This window comes from Scyliorhinus torazame, chromosome 4 (assembly GCF_047496885.1).
Source record: "Scyliorhinus torazame isolate Kashiwa2021f chromosome 4, sScyTor2.1, whole genome shotgun sequence".
Taxonomy (NCBI): Eukaryota; Metazoa; Chordata; class Chondrichthyes; order Carcharhiniformes; family Scyliorhinidae; genus Scyliorhinus; species Scyliorhinus torazame.
Genome location: NC_092710.1, coordinates 111,460,129 through 111,486,050, shown reverse-complemented (window position 1 = coordinate 111,486,050; position 25,922 = coordinate 111,460,129). Strand labels below are relative to the sequence as shown.

General features: G+C 45.9%; 1 protein-coding gene across 2 annotated transcripts in view; it reads left to right on the top strand.

Annotated features, from left to right (window-relative positions):
* The window catches only part of LOC140410419 (solute carrier family 35 member F3-like), a 260,016-nt gene that overhangs the window by 161,663 nt on the left and 72,431 nt on the right, over positions 1–25,922 (top strand). For both annotated transcript variants that reach the window (XM_072498491.1, XM_072498490.1), the window contains exon 4: positions 9,206–9,425. In XM_072498491.1, coding sequence (XP_072354592.1) covers positions 9,206–9,425 — 220 coding nt within the window. The remainder of the gene's footprint in view (positions 1–9,205; positions 9,426–25,922) is intronic.

Sequence of the window (25,922 nt, the reverse complement as noted above, 5' to 3'; positions counted from 1 at the left end):
GTAGGAGCGGGAAGGTTGACACCTGTTTGCGTAGGAAGTCCCGCACCTGCAGATACCTGAATTTGTTTCCCCTCGCCAACCCAAACTTCTCCAGCGCCCTCGTACACGGAATGCTCCCCTCTATAAACATATCCCCCATCCGCTCAATCTCTGCTCTCCATCATATCCGGAAACCCCCATCCATACTTCCCGGAGCAAACCGGTGCTTATTACAGATTGGGGACCAGACCGATGCTCCCTCTGCTCCCACATGTCTCCTCCATTGTCGCCAGACTCTCAGGGCTGTCACCACCACGGGGCTGGTGGAGTACTGTGCCAGCGGGAACGACAGAGGTGCAGTTACCACCGCCCCCAAACTGATACCCTTACATGAAGCCGCCTCCATACCCTCCCATGCCGACCCCTCCCCCACCACTCACTTCCTGATCATGGCTTCATTCACCGCCCAGTAATAGTTACTAAAATTTGGCAGCGCCAGCCCGCCCTCTCCCCGACTCCGCTCAAGCATTACCTTCCTTATCCGTGGGGTCTTGCCCGCCCAAACAAAGCCAGAGATCACTTTGTCGATCCGTTTAAAAAAGGATGGCGGAATAAAGATGGGGAGACATTGAAACACGAACAGGAATCTCGGGAGGACTGTCATCTTCACCGTCTGCACCCTCCCAGCTAATGACAACGGGAACGCGTCCCATCTCCGAAAATCGTCCTTCATTTTGGTCTACTAGCCGGGCCAGACTTAATTTATGCAGCCGGTCCCATTCCCGCACCACTTGAATGCCTAAATACTAATCTAAACGGCAGCTCCCCCAATTGCCTCTCCTGTCCCCTCGCCTGGACCGCAAACTTTTCCCCATATTTAGCTTATACCCCAAAAACCGGCCAAATTCCCCCAGAATCCTCATGATTTCTTCCATCCCCTCTAATGGGTCCGATACATACAGAGGCGGGTTGTCTGCATAGAGCGAGACTCTGTGCTCCACCCCCAACCAGCCCCTTGAGGCTCTCAGAGCAATTGCCAGCGGCTCTAAAGCTAGCGCGAACAACAGTGGGGAGAGGGGGCATCCCTGTCTCGTCCCCCGGTGCAGTCTAAAATAGCCCGATGTTGTCCTATTCATCCGTACAGTTGCCACAGGAGCCTGATACAGTAACCTGACCCAGTTAATAAAGCCCCGCCCAAATCTGAACCGTTCCAGTACCTCCCACAGATAATCCCATTCTACAGATCAAAAGCCTTTTCTGCATCCATTGCGATCACTACCTCCACCTCCCTACCTTCCGGGGCCATCATGATCACATTAAGCAACCTTCTTACATTGGCCACCAACTGCCTACCCTTAACAAACCCCGTCTGGTCCTCCCCAATAACGTCCGGAACACAATCCTCAATCCTGGAGGACAAAATTTTGGCCAGCGGTTTGGCATCCACATTCAACAGGGAGATCGGCCTGTAGGACCCACACAGCTCCGGGTTCTTGTCCCGCTTCAGAATCAGTGAAATCGGGGCCTGTGACATCGTCGGGGGCAGCACCCCTCATTCCCTTGCCTCATTGAACATCCTCATCAACACCGGCCGCAATATCCCAGATACCTTTTTATAAAACTCCACTGGGTACCCGTCCGGCCCCGGGACTTTACCCGCCTGCATGGCCTTCAGACCCTCCACTATCTCTTCCAACCCGATCGGGGCCCCCAGCCCTTCTACCAGCTCCCCGTCCACCTTTGGGAAATTCAGCCCCCCCCCCAAGAGGTGCCTCATCCCCTCCGGCCCCGTAGAGGGCACCGACCTATACAGCCTACTGTAGAAATCCCTAAACGCCTTATTTACCCCTGCTGAATATCCAACCAGGTTCCCATATCCGTCATTTACTTTCCCTATCTCCCTGGCTGCCTCCCTCTTTCTGTGCAAGCATTCTGCTGCCTTCTCTCCATACTCCTAGATCGCCCCCCTCGCCTTTCTCAACTGCTCCACCGCCCTCCCTGTGGTTAACAAGCCAAACTCCGCATGCAGCCTCCGCCGTTCCCTTAAAAGCCCTGCCTCTGGGGTCTCCACATACCTCCTATCGATCTGTAGTATCTCCTTTACCAGTCGGTCCGTCTCCGCCCTTCCACCTTCTCCCTGTGGGCCCGTATTGAGATCAGCTCCCCTCTGATCACCGCCTTCAGTGCTTCCCAGACCACCGCTGCTGAAATTTTGCCCGTGTCATTGACCTGCAGGTAGTTCTGAATACATTTCCTCAGCCGCTCGCACACCCCTTCGTCAGCCAAAAGTCCCACATCCAACCTCCAGTGCGGGCGCTGGTTACTGTCTTTACTAACCTGCAGGTCAACCCAATGCCGAGCATGGTCTGAGATTGTGATCGCTGAGTACCCCGTGTCCACCATCCCTGCCAGCAAGGCCCTGCTCAAAATAAAGAAATCAATCCGGGAGTACACTTTATGTACGTGTGACTAGAAGGAGAACTCCTTCACCCTCGGCTGCCCAAATCTCCATGGATCCACCTCCCCATCTGGTCCATGAACCCTTTTAGTTCCTTTGCCATTGCTGGCACCCCGCCCGTTTTAGAGCTTGACCGGTCCAAGCCAGGTCAATAACTGTGTTGAAGTCCCCTGCCATGACCAACCTGTGCGAGTCCAGGTCCGGTATCTTCCCTAGCATCCTCTTTATAAACTCCACATCATCCCAATTTGGCACATACACATTTACTAATACCACCTGCACCCCCTCCAGTTTCCCACTGACCATAATGTACCGACCTCCCACGCCCGAGACTATTCTACCCGCCTCAAACACCACCCGCTTATTGATCAGGATCATGGCCCCTCTAGTCTTTGAATCCAGTCCCGAGTGAAAGACCGACTGACCCAGCCTTTCCTCAATCTAATCTGGTTGGCTCCTCTCAGGTGCGTCTCCTGCAACATTACCACGTCTGCCTTCAATCCCCTAAGATGCGCAAACACACGTGCCCTCTTGACCAGCCCATTTAACCCTCGAACAATCCAGGTGATCAGCCTAGTTGGGGGGCTCATTGCCCCCCCCCCCCCCGCCTTTGCCGATCAGCCATCCCCTCTTTTGGGCCCGCCTCCAGCCTGTGCTCCGCGCCTCCACCAGCCCGCCCCCAGGCAGCCTCCGCCTCCGACCTCCTCTCTGTCCCTTGGATTAGATTCATTTTCAGCTGCTATTGGGTTCTGTGCTCTCAACTATTGTTAAAAATTACATTGTGTAAATGTGCCTCTATTATTTTAAACAATCAATATAATTTCTATTGGGGAGCATTGAACTCCCAGGCATCCCGTGCAGAGGATGCTTTGGTTACCATAGTAACACCTTATAGAGTACCAGTGGGCTCAGTGGGTACCGCTCCTGTCTCCTTGTCAGAATGGCCCGGTCTGTTACCAGAGACTTGAGCACGTAATGCAGGCTGACTCTCTAGTGCCACAGTTACTGTCTTTCTGAGGGGACATTAAACTGAGGGACCCTCTGCCCTCCCGGCTGGGTGTAAGAACATAAGAACTCGGAGCAGGAGTAGGCCATCTGGCCCCTCGAGCCTGCTCCACCATTCAATGAGATCATGGCTGATCTTTTGTGGACTCAGCTCCACTTTCCGGCCCGAACACCATAACCCTTAATCCCTTTATTCTTCAAAAAACTATCTATTTTTATCTTAAAAACATTTAATGAAGGAGCCTCTACTGCTTCACTGGGCAAGGAATTCCATAGATTCACAACCCTTTGGGTGAAGAAGTTCCTCCTAAACTCAGTCCTAAATCTACTTCCCCTTATTTTGAGGCTGTGCCCCCTAGTTCTACTTTCACCCGCCAGTGGAAACAACCTGCCCGCATCTATCCTATCTATTCCCTTCATAATCTTATATGTTTCTATAAGATCCCCCCTCATCCTTCTAAATTCCAACGAGTACAGTCCCAGTCTACTCAACCCCTCCTCGTAATCCAACCCCTTCAGCTCTGGGATTAACCTAGTGAATCTCCTCTGCACACCCTCCAGTGCCAGTACGTCCTTTCTCAAGTAAGGAGACCAAAACTGAACACAATACTCCAGGTGTGGCCTCACTAACACCTTATACAATTGCAGCATAACCTCCCTAGTCTTAAACTCCATCCCTCTAGCAATGAAGGCCAAAATTCCATTTGCCTTCTTAATCACCTGTTGCACCTGTAAACCAACTTTTTGCGACTCATGCACTAGCACACCCAGGTCTCTCTGCACAGCAGCATGTTTTAATATTTTATCATTTAAATAATAATCCCTTTTGCTGTTATTCCTACGAAAATGGATAACCTCACATTTGTCAACATTGTATTCCATCTGCCAGACACTAGCCCGTTCACTTAGCCTATCCAAATCCCTCTGCAGACTTCCAGTATCCTCTGCACCTTTTGCTTTGCCACTTATCTTAGTGTCGTCTGCAAACTTGGACACATTGCCCTTGGTCCCCAACTCCAAATCGTCTATGTAAATTATGAACAGTTGTGGGCCCAACACTGATCCCTGAGGGACACCACTAGCTACTGATTGCCAACCAGAGAAACATCCATTAATCCCCACTCTTTGCTTTCTATTAATTAACCAATTCTCTATCCATGCTACTACTTTCCCCTTAATGCCATGCATCTTTATCTTATGCAGCAACCTTTTGTGTGGCACCTTGTCAAAGGTTTTCTGGAAATCCAGATATACCACATCCATTGGCTCCCCATTATCTACCGCACTGTTAATGTCCTCAAAAAATTCCACTAAATTAGTTAGGCACGACCTGCCCTTTATGAACCCATGCTGCGTGTGCCAATGGCACAATTTCCATCCAGATGCCTCGCTATTTCTTCCTTGATGATAGAATTCCAGCATCTTCCCTACTACCGAAGTTAAGCTCACTGGCCTATAATTACCCGCTTTCTGCCTACCTCCTTTTTTAAACAGTGGTGTCACGTTTGCTAATTTCCAATCCGCCGGGACCACCCCAGAGTCTGGTGAATTTTGGTAAATTATCACTAGTGCATTTGCAATTTCCCTAGCCATCTCTTTTAGCACTCTGGGATGCATTCCATCAGGTCCAGGAGACTTGTCTACCTTTAGCCCCATTAGCTTGCCCATCACTACCTCCTTGGTGATAACAATCCTCTCAAGGTCCTCACCTGTCATAGCCTCATTTCCATCAGTCACTGGCATGTTATTTGTGTCTTCCACTGTGAAGACCGACCCAAAAAACCTGTTCAGTTCCTCAGCCATTTCCTCATCTCCCATTATTAAATCTCCCTTCTCATCCTCTAAAGGACCAATATTTACCTTAGCCACTCTTTTTTGTTTTATATATTTGTAGAAATTTTTACTATCTATTTTTATATTCTGAGCAAGTTTACTCTCATAATCTATCTGGGTCTTCTTTATAGCTTTTTTAGTAGATTTCTGTTGCCCCCTAAAGATTTCCCAGTCCTCTAGTCTCCCACTGATCTTTGCTACTTTGTATGTTTTTTCCTTCAATTTGATACTCTCCCTTATTTCCTTTGATATCCACGGTCGATTTTCCCTCTTTTTACCGCCCTTCCTTTTTGTTGGTATAAACCTTTGCTGAGCACTGTGAAAAATCACTTGGAAGGTTCTCCACTGTTCCTCAACTGTTTCACCATAAAGTCTTTGCTCCCAGTCTACCTTAGCTAGTTCTTCTCGCATCCCATTGTAATCTCCTTTGATTAAGCACAAAACACTAGTGCTTGATTTTACCTTCTCACCCTCCATCTGTATTTTAAATTCCACCATATTGTGATCGCTCCTTCCGAGAGGATCCCTAACTATGAGATCCTGAATCAATCCTGTCTCATTACACAGGACCAGATCTAGGACTGCTTGTCCCCTCGCAGGTTCCATTGCATACTGTTCTTGGAAACTATCGCGGATACATTCTATAAACTCCTCCTCAAGGCTGCCTTGACCGACCTGGTTAAACCAATCGACATATAGATTAAAATCCCCCATGATAACTGCTGTACCATTTCTACATGCAAAAAGTTATTTGTTTGTTTATTGCCTGCCCCACCATAATGTTAACTATAGACCTATGGCCTATAGACTACTCCTATCAGTGACTTTTTCGCCTTACTATTCCTGATTTCCACCCAAATGGATTCAACCTTATCCTCCATAGCACCAATGTCATCCCTTACTGTTGCCCGGATGTCATCCTTAAATAACAGAGCTACACCACCTTCCTTACCATCCACTCTGTCCTTCCGAATAGTTTGATACCCTCGGATATTTAACTCCCAGTCGTGACCATCCATTAACCATGTTTCAGTAATGGCCACTAAATCATAGTCATTCACGATGATTTGCGCCATCAACTCATTTACCTTATTCCGAATACTACGAGCATTCAGGTAAGGTACACTTATGGTGGCTTTTTTACCTCTGTTCTGAATCTTAACACCTCGATCAGTAACCTCTCCTAAGTTATATTTCCTCTTAACCTTTCTCCTAATTTTCCTTGTCGTTGAACCCATATCTTCATGTAACAACCTGCTGCGTCGCTTACCATTAATGTTTTCACTTCCCGTTTTATTCCTTTTAGTATTCCTGGTACTATTCACTGAGCTCCCTCAGTCACTGTACCTTGTACTGTCGCCCTTTTTGATTTTTGACTATGGCTTCTCTGCCTTACACTTTCCCCCTTACTGCCTTTTGTTTCTGTCCCTGTTTTACTACCTTCCAACTTCCTGCATTGGTTCCCATCCCCCTGCCACATTAGTTTAAACTCTCCCCAACAGCTCTAGCAAACAAACCCCCTAGGACATCGGTCCCAGTCCTGCCCAGATGCAGACCGTCCGGTTTGTACTGGCCCCACCTCCACCAGAATCGGTTCCAATGTCCCAGGAATTTGAATCCCTCCCTCTTGCACCATCTCTCGAGCCACGCATTCATCCTATCTATCCTGGCATTCCTACTCTGACTACCTCGTGGCACCGGTAGCAATCCTAAAATTACTACCTCTGAGGTCCTACTTTTTAGTTTAACTCCTAACTCCCTAAATTCAGCTTGTAGGACCTCGTCCCGTTTTCTACCTATATCGTTGGTGCCTATGTGCACCACGACAACTGGCTGTTCACCCCGCCCCCCCCCCCCCCCCCCCCCCCCCCCAAAATGTCCTGCAGCCGCTCCGAGACATCCTTGACCCTTGCACCAGAGAGGCAACATACCATCCTGGAGTCTCGATTACGTCCGCAGAACCGCCTGTCTATTCCCCTTACAATTGAGTCCCCTATCACTATAGCCCTGCCATTATTCTTCCTGCCCAGCTGCGCAGCAGAGCCAGCCACGGTGCCATGAACCTGGCTGCAGCTGCCTTCCCCTGGTGAGCCATCTCCCTCAACATTATCCAAAGCGGTATATCTGTTTTGCAGGGAGATGACCGCAGAGGACACCTGCACTGCCTTCCTACTCTTGCTCTGTCTTTTGGTCGCCCATTTTCTATCTCCCTCAGTACTTTTCACCTGCGGTGTGACCAACTCGCTAAACGTGCTATCCACGACGTCCTCAGCATCGCGGATGCTGCAAAGTGAGTCCATCCGCAGCTCCAGAGCCTTCAAGCGGTCTAACAGGAGCTGCAACTGGACACACTTCTTGCACGTGAAGGAGCCAGGGACAGTGGGCGTGTCCCTGAGCTCCCACATCGCACACGAGGAGCATGACACGGGTCTGAGATCTCCTGCCATGTCTTAAACCTTCGGTTAACTTCAACAATTTCAATTCTCCCCCCCCCCCCAAATTTAAATAAATAAATAAACAATGAAGAAAAAAATAAATAAATATACCAATGAGAAGAAACAGAAAAACAGAAACACTACTTACCAGTCACTTACCAGGGATAAAAAGCACTTCCTCCCCACCCAGCTTTGAATTCCCACCTGGATTCAAATTCCCAAACTCACTCTTGGTTCTGTCTCACTCTGGCTGTGTCTTCTCTGGCTCACTGGGAGAACTCTCTGGGAGTGAGTTTACAAGTTGCTCTTTTTAAACTGTCCTGAATTGACTCCCCTCCCCCACCTACGTTTAGATCAAGCTAGATTTAAGTGACTGACACTTAACTGCCAACCAGTTATGTGAGTGGGTGGGGGTGGGTGGGGCAGCCCTTGTTAACCTACACTGCACAATTCTAGCTTAATTTAAATTAATTTAAACTCCTGAAATTTAAAAGGAGCTGCCTTACTGATTTGATTCAATTCCCACCTGGATTCAAATTCCCAAACTCACTCTTGGTTCTGTCTCACTCAGGCTGTGCCTTCTCTGGCTCACTGGGCGAACTCAATGACCCCAATGCCAGCGTGTAGGAGTGGAACAGGGGAGCTGCCCTTTAACTCTGCCCAGAGTTCACTCCTTCGCTTAGTACCGTCTTGTGAAAACCGGACTCATTAGTCATTTGTTCATTAATGTCAGCTGGCAGCCGCAGAGGATTCGTGCAGAGATGCAACAAAGATGGAAAGGACTTCAGAGACGGCTCACTAAGTCGATCCTGGATACGGAGGGATTTTCCCATGAGGAGAGGTTGAGTAGGTTGGGCCTATACTCATTGGAGTTCAGAAGAATGAGAGGTGGCCTTATTGAGACACATAGGATTCTCAGGGGGCTTGATAGGGTAGTTGAAGAGAGGTTGTTTTGTCTTGTGGGATAGACAGATTTTTAATCAGTAAGGGAATCAAGGGTTATGGGGATAAGGCGGGAAAGTGGAGTTGAGGATTATCACATCAGATCAGTCATGATCTCATTCAATGGTGGAGCACAGTGGTTAGCACTGTTGCTTCACAGCACCAGGGTCCCAGGTGCGATTCCGAGCTTGGGTTACTGTCCGTATGGAGTCTGCACGTTCTGCCTGTGTCTGTGGGTTTCCTCCGGGTGCTCCGGTTTCCTCCCACATTCTGAATTCTCCCTCCGTGTACCCGAACAGGCGCCGGAATGTGGTGACTAGGGGATTTTCACAGTAACTTCATTGCAGTGTTAATGTAAGCCTACTTGTGACAATAAAGATTATTATACTATTATGAGGCGAATGGCCTACTTCTGCTCCTCCCTCTTATGGACGCCATACTTCTTATGTACATAATGTTTCGAGACAGCTGACATTAAAGTTTGTTGTACTCTTCAGATTTAACCTGAGCCTAACTGGTGACCTTTCACTCTCCTCCTCCTCTTCCCCATTAGGGAATGCTGCAGGTTTTTTGGGGATGATGGCTTGACCATCAAAATATTCTTCAGCAGGATGGCCCCGTTCTGTGTCCTATGGACTTTAACTAATTACCTATACTTGCTGGCCCTGAAGAAGATTAGTGCCACAGACGCCTCCGCTCTGTTCTGCTGCAACAAGGCCTTTGTCTTCCTGCTTTCCTGGATAGTTCTACGGGACAAGTTTATGGGTGTTAGGGTAAGTGACCTCACCTGCTTATACCGGCCTGTAGCTCAGGGGAGGAAGGGAGGGTGAGGTACCACAGCCAATGAAGTATTTCTGAAGTGATCTCACTGTTGCAGTGTCAGAAGCAGCTGCCAATTGGTGCACAGCGAGCTTCCATGAAGAGCAATGATAATGATCTATTTTTGATTGAGGGATAAACAATGAGCTGGACATGAGGGAGAACCTCCACGTTTCCCTTTGAATTGTGCATGTTTTACATCTACCTGAACAGGAAAGCTGGGTTTCCATTTAACAGCTCGTCGAGACGGCCCCTCTGACAGTGCAGCTCTCCTTGACCACTGGCCTGGAGTGTCAGCCTGTATTTTGCACTCAGCGCTCTGGGGTGGGCCTTGAGCCCACAGCCTGCTGCCTCAAAGGGGAAGAGGACTGACGGCCCACTGAGCCACGGCTGGCTTGGACTGACGGTGCCTACTGTCATTTTATTCAGGGGCACGGTAGGCCGATTGCTCACTTTTCTATTCCTGGCCACTGCTAATCCTAAAGGGAACCAGTGATCCTGATTGACAGCGACACCATGACCTCAGTACTGTCAACGGACACAATAATCAGAATGGCTGCACAGGCTTGTAAATGGCCGCCCCGGGGACTTTGCTATCGGGCTGCCCGCACAAAATGGTGCCCCAATAGCGAATCCTCGGGAATCCCTCGTATTCCTCGCCATGCATAAATTAGCGTGGTGAGGGATACTGAATTGCGTCCCAGATTTGCGCTACCAGGCGGAACGTAAATCAGGAGTAATTCTCTTCCGGCCGGAGAACATACCAAACGGAGAACCTCACCCCTGGTCTTCCATATTAAAGGACCATTATGACCAGCATCTGAGGGATATGCAATGTTGTGCCTTGCAACAACAACAACAACTTGTATTAATATTGCACCTTTAACATAGTAAAAACATCCTCAAGTGTTAGGAGAGTTATCAGACAAAATTTGACACCGAGACGAATAAGGAGAAAAATAAGACAAGTGACAAAAATGCTGTTCCATGGTGTAAGTTTTAAGCAGCATCTTTAGAGAGGGAACTCCAGACCTTCGGGCCCAGGCAGTTGTAGGCCCGGCCTCCAGTGGTGGATGATCAAAGTCGGGGCGGCTCAAGAGGCTTCAGTGCTGTCAACAAGGAGGTATTCCAGGTTATCTTGAACATGCAGGATTAACATAAATATTTGGCAGTGGGCCCACAAGCTTTAACCTGCAGGCAGCTGAGATGGGAGATCCACTAAATTAAATGAAAGTTTTGGTGTTTCCATTGAGTGTAACCTCATTGTGAAGAAGGGCATGTCTGTGAGCGAGAAAAAACAAGCTGAACTCACAACCAAACAAGAATGGACACCCTTGGGGTGAGATTTTGGGTGTCTGTCATGGTTCAAATGGGTATGACTCAGACTCCAAAGGTTTGTCGATTCAAGCCCCACTCCAGAGATTTATCACATCATCCATTCGCCACTCGGTGCCCTGGGATTATTTGCATCCAGGAGCAGACAGAACCATGTTTAATACCTATGAATATAGGAGCAGGTAAAGGCCCTTCAGCCCCTCAAGCTGACCTATATTTTATCTCCATTCTCCTGCTTCAGTCCCGTAACCCTTAACACCCATGCCGAACAAAAATCTATTTATCTCAGTTTTGGAAATTTCAATTGACGCCCAACCTCAACAGTGAGCTGTCCAGATTTCCACTACCCTAAACATGTGTTTCCTGACATCAGCCCTCAACCGTCGAGCGTGCAATTTACCCAGACTCTGGGGATTGTGCTCCAAAGATTTGGACCTCGGAAAGACCCCATAACAATCCTGCTTCATGTTGATTCTATCAAACTGTCTTGAATAGGAGATCTGAAACAGACGGCTTCAAAATCGGGACCGAGGTCGAGCGAGGCTGCGCGATAGCTCCCGCAATATTTACAACTTACCTGACAGTGACTATTCACTTCATCAAAGATCAACTGCCCTCTGGAGTCCGTATTAAGTACGACCCAGATGGAAAGTCTTAAACCCCATTCATCTCTGTGTCAAAGCTAAACTGACCACCATAGATATATTTGATGTAAAGTGCCGTTGCTCACTCTGCAGCAGATTTGTTAGTCACTCTCAATATCTTAAATTCTGTATACAAGACCCTTGGCCTATCCTTGAATGTTACCACAACAAGACTCATATATAAATTCATATCTGGTCAGCCAAATATTTCACTTCCCATACATGTTAAAGGAGGGACTCTGTAATATGTTGGGCACTTCCCACCCCTTGGCAGCCTCAACTCAACTCTCTCAAAAGGCCACCATTGACGAGGAGATCCAACACAGATTAGCTGCATTAGTTCAGCCTTCGACCAACTCTGGCAGCGAGTGTTTGACAACAAAGAGCCCCGCAAGTCAACACATCCTCGTGTACAGAGCAGTTGATGTCACCACACTCCTGTACTGCAGCGAGACCTGGACTGTCTCATCAGTGACACGATAGACCTCTAGACAACTTCCTTCAGCAATGCCTCCCCTGCATCCTCCAGAATCAATGGGAGGACTATTGGACAAGCTCCACTCTCCTTGAAGCCAGCTCAACCGGTGTTCAGCCGTAACTCCTGCAAAATCCACTTTGATGGACTGGAACCTGTGTCCAGAGGGCTGAAAATCGTCTCTGCTGCCAGGCCCTGTTTTCTCAGCTTGGAACTGGTGGGAAAATCTGTTTTATGGTGGTAGGAGGGTTAATAACCAAGGGACACCAATTTAATATCAATGGTGAAGCTGAGGAAACATTTTTGATCTGGAACAGGCTGTCTGAAAGGGCGGTGGAAGCAGATTCAATACTGACTTTGAGAAGGAAACCGGATAAATAATGGAAGGGGGAACATTTGCAGGACAATGGGGATGAACAGGGGAGTGGGTTTAATCGGATAGCTCTGTAGATTAAATATATTAAATAGTTTGGGCTTTTACTCGCTGGAGTTTAGAAGGATGAGAGGGGATTTGATCGAGGTTAATAAAATACTAAAAGGGATTGATAAAAGGGATTGTGGGGCAATCTAGAATGAGAGGTCACAGATCAAGGTTGGGAGACGGTAGAATTAGAACGGAGATGAGGAGGAACTCCTTCTCGGAGAGGGTGGTGAATTTGTGGAACTCACTGCCCCATAGCGCGGTGGAATCGGAGTCACTAAATGTTTCAAGAAGGAGATAGATATGTTTCTGATAAAACACAAGTTAAAGGGACATGCGGAACAGGTAGGGAGGTGGCTTTAAAACCAGGAAGAGATCAACCATGATCTGATTGAATGGCGGAGCAGGCTCGGGGGACTAAATTGCCTGCTTCTGCTTTTAATTCCTATGTTCCTTTGTCAAAGAGCCAGGGAAAGGGAACTGAGTCAGCACTGGCGCCTTGCTAAGCGTTCACTGTGGGGTGTTAGAGAGTGGACAGGATCGGGCTCAGCTCGGTGCGACTAGCCCACAGGTGACAGGGCACAGAAAAGGAGAGTCACCAGGCAACGTTTCTCTCCATCTGCAACGTCAGTGAGGAAAGGAATTATTAGAGAAAGGATCCTTACTGCTGCCAGTTCCTTGTGGGTTAGGTTAATGCACAGAGGGAATCCTAGCTCCTGTGGCATGCAGCTAAGAGTCAGGGGAAATGTCTCCATTCACAGAGGGGTGAGAATGTTAAACTCACTAGAATTGATAGTCAGATGCAGAAACAGCACAGTAAAGGTGGACACTGTAACACTCCCTTCACTATAATGACAGGTGTAACAGCCCCCTCACTATAGCGACAGGTGTAACAGCCCCTTCACTATAATGACAGGTGTAACACTCCCTTCACTGTAATGACAGGCGTAACAGCTCCTTCACTATAACAATAGGTGTAACACTCCCTTCACTATAATGACAGGAGTAACAGCCCCTTCACTATAATGACAGGTGTAACAGCCCCTTCACTATAACGACAGGTGTAACAGTCCCTTCACTATAATGACAGGTGTAACAGCCCCTTCACTATAACGACAGGTGTAACAGCCCCTTCACTATAATGACAGGTGTAACAGCCCCTTCACTATAATGACAGGTGTAACACTCCCTTGACTATAATGACAGGTGTAACAGCACCTTCACAATAATGACAGGTGTAACACTCCCTTCACTATAACGACAGGTGTAACACTCCCTTCACTATAATGACAGGTGTAACAGCCCCTTCACTATAACGATAGATGTAACACTCCCTTCACTATGAAGACAGGTGTAACAGCCCCGTCACTATAACGACAGGTATAACACTCCCTTCACTATAACAACAGGTGTAACAGCCCCTTCACTATAACGATAGGTGTAACACTCCCTTCACTATAATGTCAGGTTAACAGCCCCTTCACTAGAACGATAGGTGTAACACTCCCTTCACTATTACGACAGGTGTAACAGCCCCGTCACTATAATGACAGGTGGAACAGCCCCTTCACTATAATGACAGGTGTAACACTCCCTTCACTATAACGATAGGTGTAACACTCCCTTCACTATAATAACAGACGTAACACTCCCTTCACTATAACGACAGCAGTAACAGCCCCTTCACTACAATGACAGGTGTAACAGCCCCTTCACTATAACAATAGGTGTAACACTCCCTTCACTATAATGACAGGAGTAACAGCCCCTTCACTATAATGACAGGTGTAACAGCCCCTTCACTATAATGACAGGTGTAACAGCCCCTTCACTACAATGACAGGTGTAACAGCCCCTTCACTATAACGACAGTTGTAACATCCCCCTTCACTATAACAACAGGTGTAACACTCGCTCCACTATAAAGACAGGTGTAACAGCCACTTCACTATAATGACAGGTGTAACAGCCCCTTCACTACAATGACAGGTGTAACAGCCCCTTCACTATAAAGACAGGTGTAACAGCCCCTTCACTATAATGACAGGTGTAACAGCCCCTTCACTATAATGACAGGTGTAACACTCACTTCACTATGATGACAGGTGTAACAGCCCCTTCACTATAACGACAGGTGTAACAGCCCCTTCACTATAACGACAGGTGTAACAGCCCAATCACTATAATGACACGTGTAACACTCCCTTCACTATAATGGCAGGTGTAACAGCCCCTTCACTATAATGACAGATGTAACAGCCCCATCACTATAACGACAGGTGTAACAGTCCCTTCACTATAATGACAGGTGTAACAGCCCCTTCACTATAATGACAGATGTAACAGCCCCTTCACTATAATGACAGGTGTAACAGTCCCTTCACTATAATGGCAGGTGTAACAGCCCCTTCACTATAATGACAGATGTAACAGCCCCTTCACTATAATGACAGGTGTAACAGTCCCTTCACTATAATGACAGGTGTAACAGCCCCTTCACTATAATGACAGATGTAACAGCCCCTTCACTATAATGACTGGTGTAACAGCCCCTTCACTATAATGACAGATGTAACAGCCCCTTCACTATAATGACAGATGTAACAGCCCCATCACTATAACGACAGGTGTAACAGCCCCATCACTATAATGACAGGTGTAACAGTCCCTTCACTATAATGACAGGTGTAACAGCCCCTTCACTAAAATGACAGGTGTAACAGTCCCTTCACTATAATGACAGGTGTAACAGCCACTTCACTATAATGACATGTGTAACAGCCCCATCACTATAATGATAGGTGTAACACTCCCTTCACTATAATGACAGGTGTAACAGTCCCTTCACTATAATGACAGGTGTAACAACCACTTCACTATAATGACATGTGTAACAGCCCCATCACTATAATGATAGGTGTAACACTCCCTTCACTATAATGACAGGTGTAACAGCCACTTCACTATAACGACAGGTGTAACACTCCCTTCACTATAATGACAGGTGTAACAGCCACTTCACTATAACGACAGGTGTAACAGCCCCTTCACTATAATGACAGGTGTAACAGTCACTTCACTATAATGACAGGTGTAACACTCCCTTCACTATAATGACAGGTGTAACACTCCCTTCACTATAATGACAGGTGTACCAGCAACTTCACTATAACGACAAGTGTAACGGCTCCTTCACTATAACGACAGGTGTAACACTCCCTTCACTATAATGACAGATGTAACATCCCCCTTTACTATCACGACAGGTGTAACAGCCCCTTCACTATAACGACAGTTGTAACATCCCCCTTCACTATAACAACAGGTGTAACACTCGCTCCACTATAAAGACAGGTGTAACAGCCACTTCACTATAATGACAGGTGTAACAGCCCCTTCACTACAATGACAGGTGTAACAGCCCCTTCACTATAAAGACAGGTGTAACAGCACCTTCACTATAATGACAGGTGTAACAGCCCCTTCACTATAATGACAGGTGTAACACTCACTTCACTATGATGACAGGTGTAACAGCCCCTTCACTATAATGACAGGTGTAACAGCCCCTTCACTATAACGACAGGTGTAACAGCCCAATCACTATAATGACACGTGTAACACTCCCTTCACTATAATGGCAGGTGTAACAGCCCCTTCACTATAATGACAGATGTAACAGCCCCATCACTATAACGACAGGTGTAACAGTCCCTTCACTATAATGACAGGTGTAACAGCCCCTTCACTATAATGACAGATGTAACAGCCCCTTCACTATAATGACAGGTGTAACAGTCCCTTCACTATAATGGCAGGTGTAACAGCCCCTTCACTATAATGACAGATGTAACAGCCCCTTCACTATAATGACAGGTGTAACAGTCCCTTCACTATAATGACAGGTGTAACAGCCCCTTCACTATAATGACAGATGTAACAGCCCCTTCACTATAATGACTGGTGTAACAGCCCCTTCACTATAATGACAGATGTAACAGCCCCTTCACTATAATGACAGATGTAACAGCCCCATCACTATAACGACAGGTGTAACAGCCCCATCACTATAATGACAGGTGTAACAGTCCCTTCACTATAATGACAGGTGTAACAGCCCCTTCACTAAAATGACAGGTGTAACAGCCACTTCACTATAATGACATGTGTAACAGCCCCATCACTATAATGATAGGTGTAACACTCCCTTCACTATAATGACAGGTGTAACAGTCCCTTCACTATAATGACAGGTGTAACAACCACTTCACTATAATGACATGTGTAACAGCCCCATCACTATAATGATAGGTGTAACACTCCCTTCACTATAATGACAGGTGTAACAGCCACTTCACTATAACGACTAGTGTAACATTCCCTTCACTATAATGACAGGTGTAACAGCCACTTCACTATAATGACAGGTGTAACACTCCCTTCACTATAATGACAGGTGTAACACTCCCTTCACTATAATGACAGGTGTACCAGCAACTTCACTATAACGACAAGTGTAACGTCTCCTTCACTATAACGACAGGTGTAACACTCCCTTCACTATAATGACAGATGTAACATCCCCCTTTACTATCACGACAGGTGTAACAGCCCCTTCACTATAACGACAGGGGTAACAACCTCTTCACTTTCACGACAGATGTAACAGCCCCTTCACTATAATGACTGGTGTAACACTCCCTTCACTATAATGACAGGTGTAACAGCCCCCTTCACTATAACGACAGGTTTAACAGTCCCTTCACTGTAACGACAGGTGTAACACTCCCTTCACTATAATGACAGGTGTAACAGCCCCTTCACTATAACGACAGGTTTAACAGCCCCTTCACTGTAATGACAGGTGTAACAGCCCCTTCACTATAACGACAGGTGTAACAGCCCCATCACTATAATGACAGGTGTAACAGTCCCTTCACTATAATGACAGGTGTAACAGCCCCTTCACTAAAATGACAGGTGTAACAGTCCCTTCACTATAATGACAGGTGTAACAGCCACTTCACTATAATGACATGTGTAACAGCCCCATCACTATAATGATAGGTGTAACACTCCCTTCACTATAATGACAGGTGTAACAGTCCCTTCACTATAATGACAGGTGTAACAACCACTTCACTATAATGACATGTGTAACAGCCCCATCACTATAATGATAGGTGTAACACTCCCTTCACTATAATGACAGGTGTAACAGCCACTTCACTATAACGACAGGTGTAACACTCCCTTCACTATAATGACAGGTGTAACAGCCACTTCACTATAACGACAGGTGTAACAGTCCCTTCACTATAATGACAGGTGTAACAGTCACTTCACTATAATGACAGGTGTAACACTCCCTTCACTATAATGACAGGTGTAACACTCCCTTCACTATAATGACAGGTGTACCAGCAACTTCACTATAACGACAAGTGTAACGGCTCCTTCACTATAACGACAGGTGTAACACTCCCTTCACTATAATGACAGATGTAACATCCCCCTTTACTATCACGACAGGTGTAACAGCCCCTTCACTATAACGACAGTTGTAACATCCCCCTTCACTATAACAACAGGTGTAACACTCGCTCCACTATAAAGACAGGTGTAACAGCCACTTCACTATAATGACAGGTGTAACAGCCCCTTCACTACAATGACAGGTGTAACAGCCCCTTCACTATAAAGACAGGTGTAACAGCACCTTCACTATAATGACAGGTGTAACAGCCCCTTCACTATAATGACAGGTGTAACACTCACTTCACTATGATGACAGGTGTAACAGCCCCTTCACTATAACGACAGGTGTAACAGCCCCTTCACTATAACGACAGGTGTAACAGCCCAATCACTATAATGACACGTGTAACACTCCCTTCACTATAATGGCAGGTGTAACAGCCCCTTCACTATAATGACAGATGTAACAGCCCCATCACTATAACGACAGGTGTAACAGTCCCTTCACTATAATGACAGGTGTAACAGCCCCTTCACTATAATGACAGATGTAACAGCCCCTTCACTATAATGACAGGTGTAACAGTCCCTTCACTATAATGGCAGGTGTAACAGCCCCTTCACTATAATGACAGATGTAACAGCCCCTTCACTATAATGACAGGTGTAACAGTCCCTTCACTATAATGACAGGTGTAACAGCCCCTTCACTATAATGACAGATGTAACAGCCCCTTCACTATAATGACTGGTGTAACAGCCCCTTCACTATAATGACAGATGTAACAGCCCCTTCACTATAATGACAGATGTAACAGCCCCATCACTATAACGACAGGTGTAACAGCCCCATCACTATAATGACAGGTGTAACAGTCCCTTCACTATAATGACAGGTGTAACAGCCCCTTCACTAAAATGACAGGTGTAACAGTCCCTTCACTATAATGACAGGTGTAACAGCCACTTCACTATAATGACATGTGTAACAGCCCCATCACTATAATGATAGGTGTAACACTCCCTTCACTATAATGACAGGTGTAACAGTCCCTTCACTATAATGACAGGTGTAACAACCACTTCACTATAATGACATGTGTAACAGCCCCATCACTATAATGATAGGTGTAACACTCCCTTCACTATAATGACAGGTGTAACAGCCACTTCACTATAACGACTAGTGTAACATTCCCTTCACTATAATGACAGGTGTAACAGCCACTTCACTATAATGACAGGTGTAACACTCCCTTCACTATAATGACAGGTGTAACACTCCCTTCACTATAATGACAGGTGTACCAGCAACTTCACTATAACGACAAGTGTAACGTCTCCTTCACTATAACGACAGGTGTAACACTCCCTTCACTATAATGACAGATGTAACATCCCCCTTTACTATCACGACAGGTGTAACAGCCCCTTCACTATAACGACAGGGGTAACAACCTCTTCACTTTCACGACAGATGTAACAGCCCCTTCACTATAATGACTGGTGTAACACTCCCTTCACTATAATGACAGGTGTAACAGCCCCCTTCACTATAACGACAGGTTTAACAGTCCCTTCACTATAACGACAGGTGTAACACTCCCTTCACTATAATGACAGGTGTAACAGCCCCTTCACTATAACGACAGGTTTAACAGCCCCTTCACTGTCATGACAGGTGTAACAGCCCCTTCACTATAACGACAGGTGTAACAGCCGCATCACTGCAATGACAGGTGCAACAGTCCCTTCACTATAACGACAGGTGAAACAGCCCTCTTCACTATAATGACAGGTGTAACAACCCCTTCACTATAATGACAGATGTAATACTCACTTCACTATAATGACAGGTGTAACAGCCCCTTCACTATAATGACAGGTTTAACACGCCCGTCACTATAATGACAGGTGTAACACTCCCTTCACTATAATGACAGGTGTAACAGCCCCTTCACTATAACGACAGGTGTAACAGTCCCTTCACTATAACGTCAGGTGTAACAGCCCCTTCACTATAATGACAGGTTTAACACGCCCGTCACTATAATGATAGGTGGAACAGTCCCTTCACTATAACAACAGGTGTAACAACCCCTTCACTATAATGACAGGTGTAACAGCCCCTTCACTACAACGACAGGTGTAACAGTCCCTTCACTATAATGACATGTGTAACTGCCCCTTTACTATAACGACAGGTGTAACAGTCCCTTCACTATAACGACTGGTGTAACACTCCCTTGACTATAATGACAGGTGTAACAGCCCCTTCACTATAATGACAGGTGTAACAGCCCCTTCACTATAATGACAGGTGTAACAGCCCGTTCACTATAATGACAGGTGTAACACTCACTTCACTATAATGACAGGTGTAACACTCCCTTCACTATTATGACAGGTGTAACAGCTCCTTCACTATAACGATACGTGTAACAGCCCCTTCACCATAACGACAGGTGTAACTGCCCCTTCACTATAACGACAGGTGTAACAGTCCCTTCACTATAATGACAGGTGTAACACTCCCTTGACTATAATGACAGGTGTAACAGCACCTTCACTATAATGACAGGTGTAACAGCCCCTTCACTATAACGACAGGTGTAACACTCCCTTCACTATAACGACAGGTGTAACACTCCCTTCACTATAATGACAGGTGTAACAGCCGCTTCACTATAACGATAGTTGTAACAGCCCCTTCACTATAACGACAGGTGTAAATGCGCCTTCACTATAACGACAGGTGTAACAGTCCCTTCACTATAACGACAGGTGTAACACCCCCTTGACTATAATGACAAGTGTAACAGCCCCTTCACTATAATGACAGGTGTAACAGCCCCTTCACTATAATGACAGGTTTAACACGCCCGTCACTATAATGACAGGTGTAACACTCCCTTCACTATAATGACAGGTGTAACAGCCCCTTCACTATAATGACAGGTGTAACAACCACTTCACTATAATGACATGTGTAACAGCCCCATCACTATAATGATAGGTGTAACACTCCCTTCACTATAATGACAGGTGTAACAGCCACTTCACTATAACGACAGGTGTAACACTCCCTTCACTATAATGACAGGTGTAACAGCCACTTCACTATAACGACAGGTGTAACAGTCCCTTCACTATAATGACAGGTGTAACAGTCACTTCACTATAATGACAGGTGTAACACTCCCTTCACTATAATGACAGGTGTAACACTCCCTTCACTATAATGACAGGTGTACCAGCAACTTCACTATAACGACAAGTGTAACGGCTCCTTCACTATAACGACAGGTGTAACACTCCCTTCACTATAATGACAGATGTAACATCCCCCTTTACTATCACGACAGGTGTAACAGCCCCTTCACTATAACGACAGTTGTAACATCCCCCTTCACTATAACAACAGGTGTAACACTCGCTCCACTATAAAGACAGGTGTAACAGCCACTTCACTATAATGACAGGTGTAACAGCCCCTTCACTACAATGACAGGTGTAACAGCCCCTTCACTATAAAGACAGGTGTAACAGCACCTTCACTATAATGACAGGTGTAACAGCCCCTTCACTATAATGACAGGTGTAACACTCACTTCACTATGATGACAGGTGTAACAGCCCCTTCACTATAACGACAGGTGTAACAGCCCCTTCACTATAACGACAGGTGTAACAGCCCAATCACTATAATGACACGTGTAACACTCCCTTCACTATAATGGCAGGTGTAACAGCCCCTTCACTATAATGACAGATGTAACAGCCCCATCACTATAACGACAGGTGTAACAGTCCCTTCACTATAATGACAGGTGTAACAGCCCCTTCACTATAATGACAGATGTAACAGCCCCTTCACTATAATGACAGGTGTAACAGTCCCTTCACTATAATGGCAGGTGTAACAGCCCCTTCACTATAATGACAGATGTAACAGCCCCTTCACTATAATGACAGGTGTAACAGTCCCTTCACTATAATGACAGGTGTAACAGCCCCTTCACTATAATGACAGATGTAACAGCCCCTTCACTATAATGACTGGTGTAACAGCCCCTTCACTATAATGACAGATGTAACAGCCCCTTCACTATAATGACAGATGTAACAGCCCCATCACTATAACGACAGGTGTAACAGCCCCATCACTATAATGACAGGTGTAACAGTCCCTTCACTATAATGACAGGTGTAACAGCCCCTTCACTAAAATGACAGGTGTAACAGTCCCTTCACTATAATGACAGGTGTAACAGCCACTTCACTATAATGACATGTGTAACAGCCCCATCACTATAATGATAGGTGTAACACTCCCTTCACTATAATGACAGGTGTAACAGTCCCTTCACTATAATGACAGGTGTAACAACCACTTCACTATAATGACATGTGTAACAGCCCCATCACTATAATGATAGGTGTAACACTCCCTTCACTATAATGACAGGTGTAACAGCCACTTCACTATAACGACTAGTGTAACATTCCCTTCACTATAATGACAGGTGTAACAGCCACTTCACTATAATGACAGGTGTAACACTCCCTTCACTATAATGACAGGTGTAACACTCCCTTCACTATAATGACAGGTGTACCAGCAACTTCACTATAACGACAAGTGTAACGTCTCCTTCACTATAACGACAGGTGTAACACTCCCTTCACTATAATGACAGATGTAACATCCCCCTTTACTATCACGACAGGTGTAACAGCCCCTTCACTATAACGACAGGGGTAACAACCTCTTCACTTTCACGACAGATGTAACAGCCCCTTCACTATAATGACTGGTGTAACACTCCCTTCACTATAATGACAGGTGTAACAGCCCCCTTCACTATAACGACAGGTTTAACAGTCCCTTCACTATAACGACAGGTGTAACACTCCCTTCACTATAATGACAGGTGTAACAGCCCCTTCACTATAACGACAGGTTTAACAGCCCCTTCACTGTAATGACAGGTGCAACAGCCCCTTCACTATAACGACAGGTGTAACAGCCGCATCACTGCAATGACAGGTGCAACAGTCCCTTCACTATAACGACAGGTGAAACAGCCCTCTTCACTATAATGACAGGTGTAACAACCCCTTCACTATAATGACAGATGTAATACTCACTTCACTATAATGACAGGTGTAACAGCCCCTTCACTATAATGACAGGTTTAACACGCCCGTCACTATAATGACAGGTGTAACACTCCCTTCACTATAATGACAGGTGTAACAGCCCCTTCACTATAACGACAGGTGTAACAGTCCCTTCACTATAACGTCAGGTGTAACAGCCCCTTCACTATAATGACAGGTTTAACACGCCCGTCACTATAATGACAGGTGTAACACTCCCTTCACTATAATGACAGGTGTAACAGCCCCTTCACTATAACGACAGGTGTAACAGTCCCTTCACTATAACGTCAGGTGTAACAGCCCCTTCACTATAATGACAGGTTTAACACGCCCGTCACTATAATGATAGGTGTAACAGTCCCTTCACTATAACAACAGGTGTAACAACCCCTTCACTATAATGACAGGTGTAACAGCCCCTTCACTACAACGACAGGTGCAACAGTCCCTTCACTATAATGACAGGTGTAACTGCCCCTTTACTATAACGACAGGTGTAACAGTCCCTTCACTATAACGACAGGTGTAACACTCCCTTGACTATAATGACAGGTGTAACAGCCCCTTCACTATAATGACAGGTGTAACAGCCCCTTCACTATAATGACAGGTGTAACAGCCCGTTCACTATAATGACAGGTGTAACACTCACTTCACTATAATGACAGGTGTAACACTCCCTTCACTATTATGACAGGTGTAACAGCTCCTTCACTATAACGATATGTGTAACAGTCCCTTCACTATAACGACAGGTGTAACACTCCCTTGACTATAATGACAGGTGTAACAGCACCTTCACTATAATGACAGGTGTAACAGCCCCTTCACTATAACGACAGGTGTAACACTCCCTTCACTATAATGACAGGTGTAACAGCCGCTTCACTATAACGATAGTTGTAACAGCCCCTTCACTATAACGACAGGTGTAACTGCCCCTTCACTATAACGACAGGTGTAACAGTCCCTTCACTATAACGACAGGTGTAACACCCCCTTGACTATAATGACAAGTGTAACAGCACCTTCACTATAATGACAGGTGTAACAGCCCCTTCACTATAATGACAGGTGTAACAGCCCCTTCACTATAATGACAGGTGTAACACTCAGTTCACTATAATGACAGGTGTCACACTCCCTTCACTATTATGACAGGTGTAACAGCTCCTTCACTATAACGATAGGTGTAACAGCCCCTTCACTATAACGACAGGTGTAACTGCCCCTTCACTATAACGACAGGTGTAACAGTCCCTTCACTATAACGACAGGTGTAACACTCCCTTGACTATAATGACAGGTGTAACAGCACCTTCACAATAATGACAGGTGTAACAGCCCCTTCACTATAACGACAGGTGTAACACTCCCTTCACTATAACGACAGGTGTAACACTCCCTTCACTATAATGACAGGTGTAACAGCCCCTTCACTATAACGATAGGTGTAACACTCCCTTCACTATGAAGACAGGTGTAACAGCCCCGTCACTATAACGACAGGTGTAACAGTCCCTTCACTATAACGACAGGTGTAACACTCCCTTGACTATAATGACAGGTGTAACAGCCCCTTCACTATAATGACAGGTGTAACAGCCCCTTCACTATAATGACAGGTGTAACAGCCCGTTCACTATAATGACAGGTGTAACACTCACTTCACTACAATGACAGGTGTAACACTCCCTTCACTATTATGACAGGTGTAACAGCTCCTTCACTATAACGATATGTGTAACAGCCCCTTCACCATAACGACAGGTGTAACTGCCCCTTCACTATAACGACAGGTGTAACAGTCCCTTCACTATAATGACAGGTGTAACACTCCCTTGACTATAATGACAGGTGTAACAGCACCTTCACTATAATGACAGGTGTAACAGCCCCTTCACTATAACGACAGGTGTAACACTCCCTTCACTATAACGACAGGTGTAACACTCCCTTCACTATAATGACAGGTGTAACAGCCGCTTCACTATAACGATAGTTGTAACAGCCCCTTCACTATAACGACAGGTGTAAATGCGCCTTCACTATAACGACAGGTGTAACAGTCCCTTCACTATAACGACAGGTGTAACACCCCCTTGACTATAATGACAAGTGTAACAGCCCCTTCACTATAATGACAGGTGTAACAGCCCCTTCACTATAATGACAGGTTTAACACGCCCGTCACTATAATGACAGGTGTAACACATCCCTTCACTATAATGACAGGTGTAACAGCCCCTTCACTATAACGACAGGTGTAACAGTCCCTTCACTATAACGTCAGGTGTAACAGCCCCTTCACTATAATGACAGGTTTAACACGCCCGTCACTATAATGATAGGTGTAACAGTCCCTTCACTATAACAACAGGTGTAACAACCCCTTCACTATAATGACAGGTGTAACAGCCCCTTCACTACAACGACAGGTGTAACAGTCCCTTCACTATAATGACAGGTGTAACTGCCCCTTTACTATAACGACAGGTGTAACAGTCCCTTCACTATAACGACAGGTGTAACACTCCCTTGACTATAATGACAGGTGTAACAGCCCCTTCACTATAATGACAGGTGTAACAGCCCCTTCACTATAATGACAGGTGTAACAGCCCGTTCACTATAATGACAGGTGTAACACTCACTTCACTATAATGACAGGTGTAACACTCCCTTCACTATTATGACAGGTGTAACAGCTCCTTCACTATAACGATATGTGTAACAGTCCCTTCACTATAACGACAGGTGTAACACTCCCTTGACTATAATGACAGGTGTAACAGCACCTTCACTATAATGACAGGTGTAACAGCCCCTTCACTATAACGACAGGTGTAACACTCCCTTCACTATAATGACAGGTGTAACAGCCGCTTCACTATAACGATAGTTGTAACAGCCCCTTCACTATAACGACAGG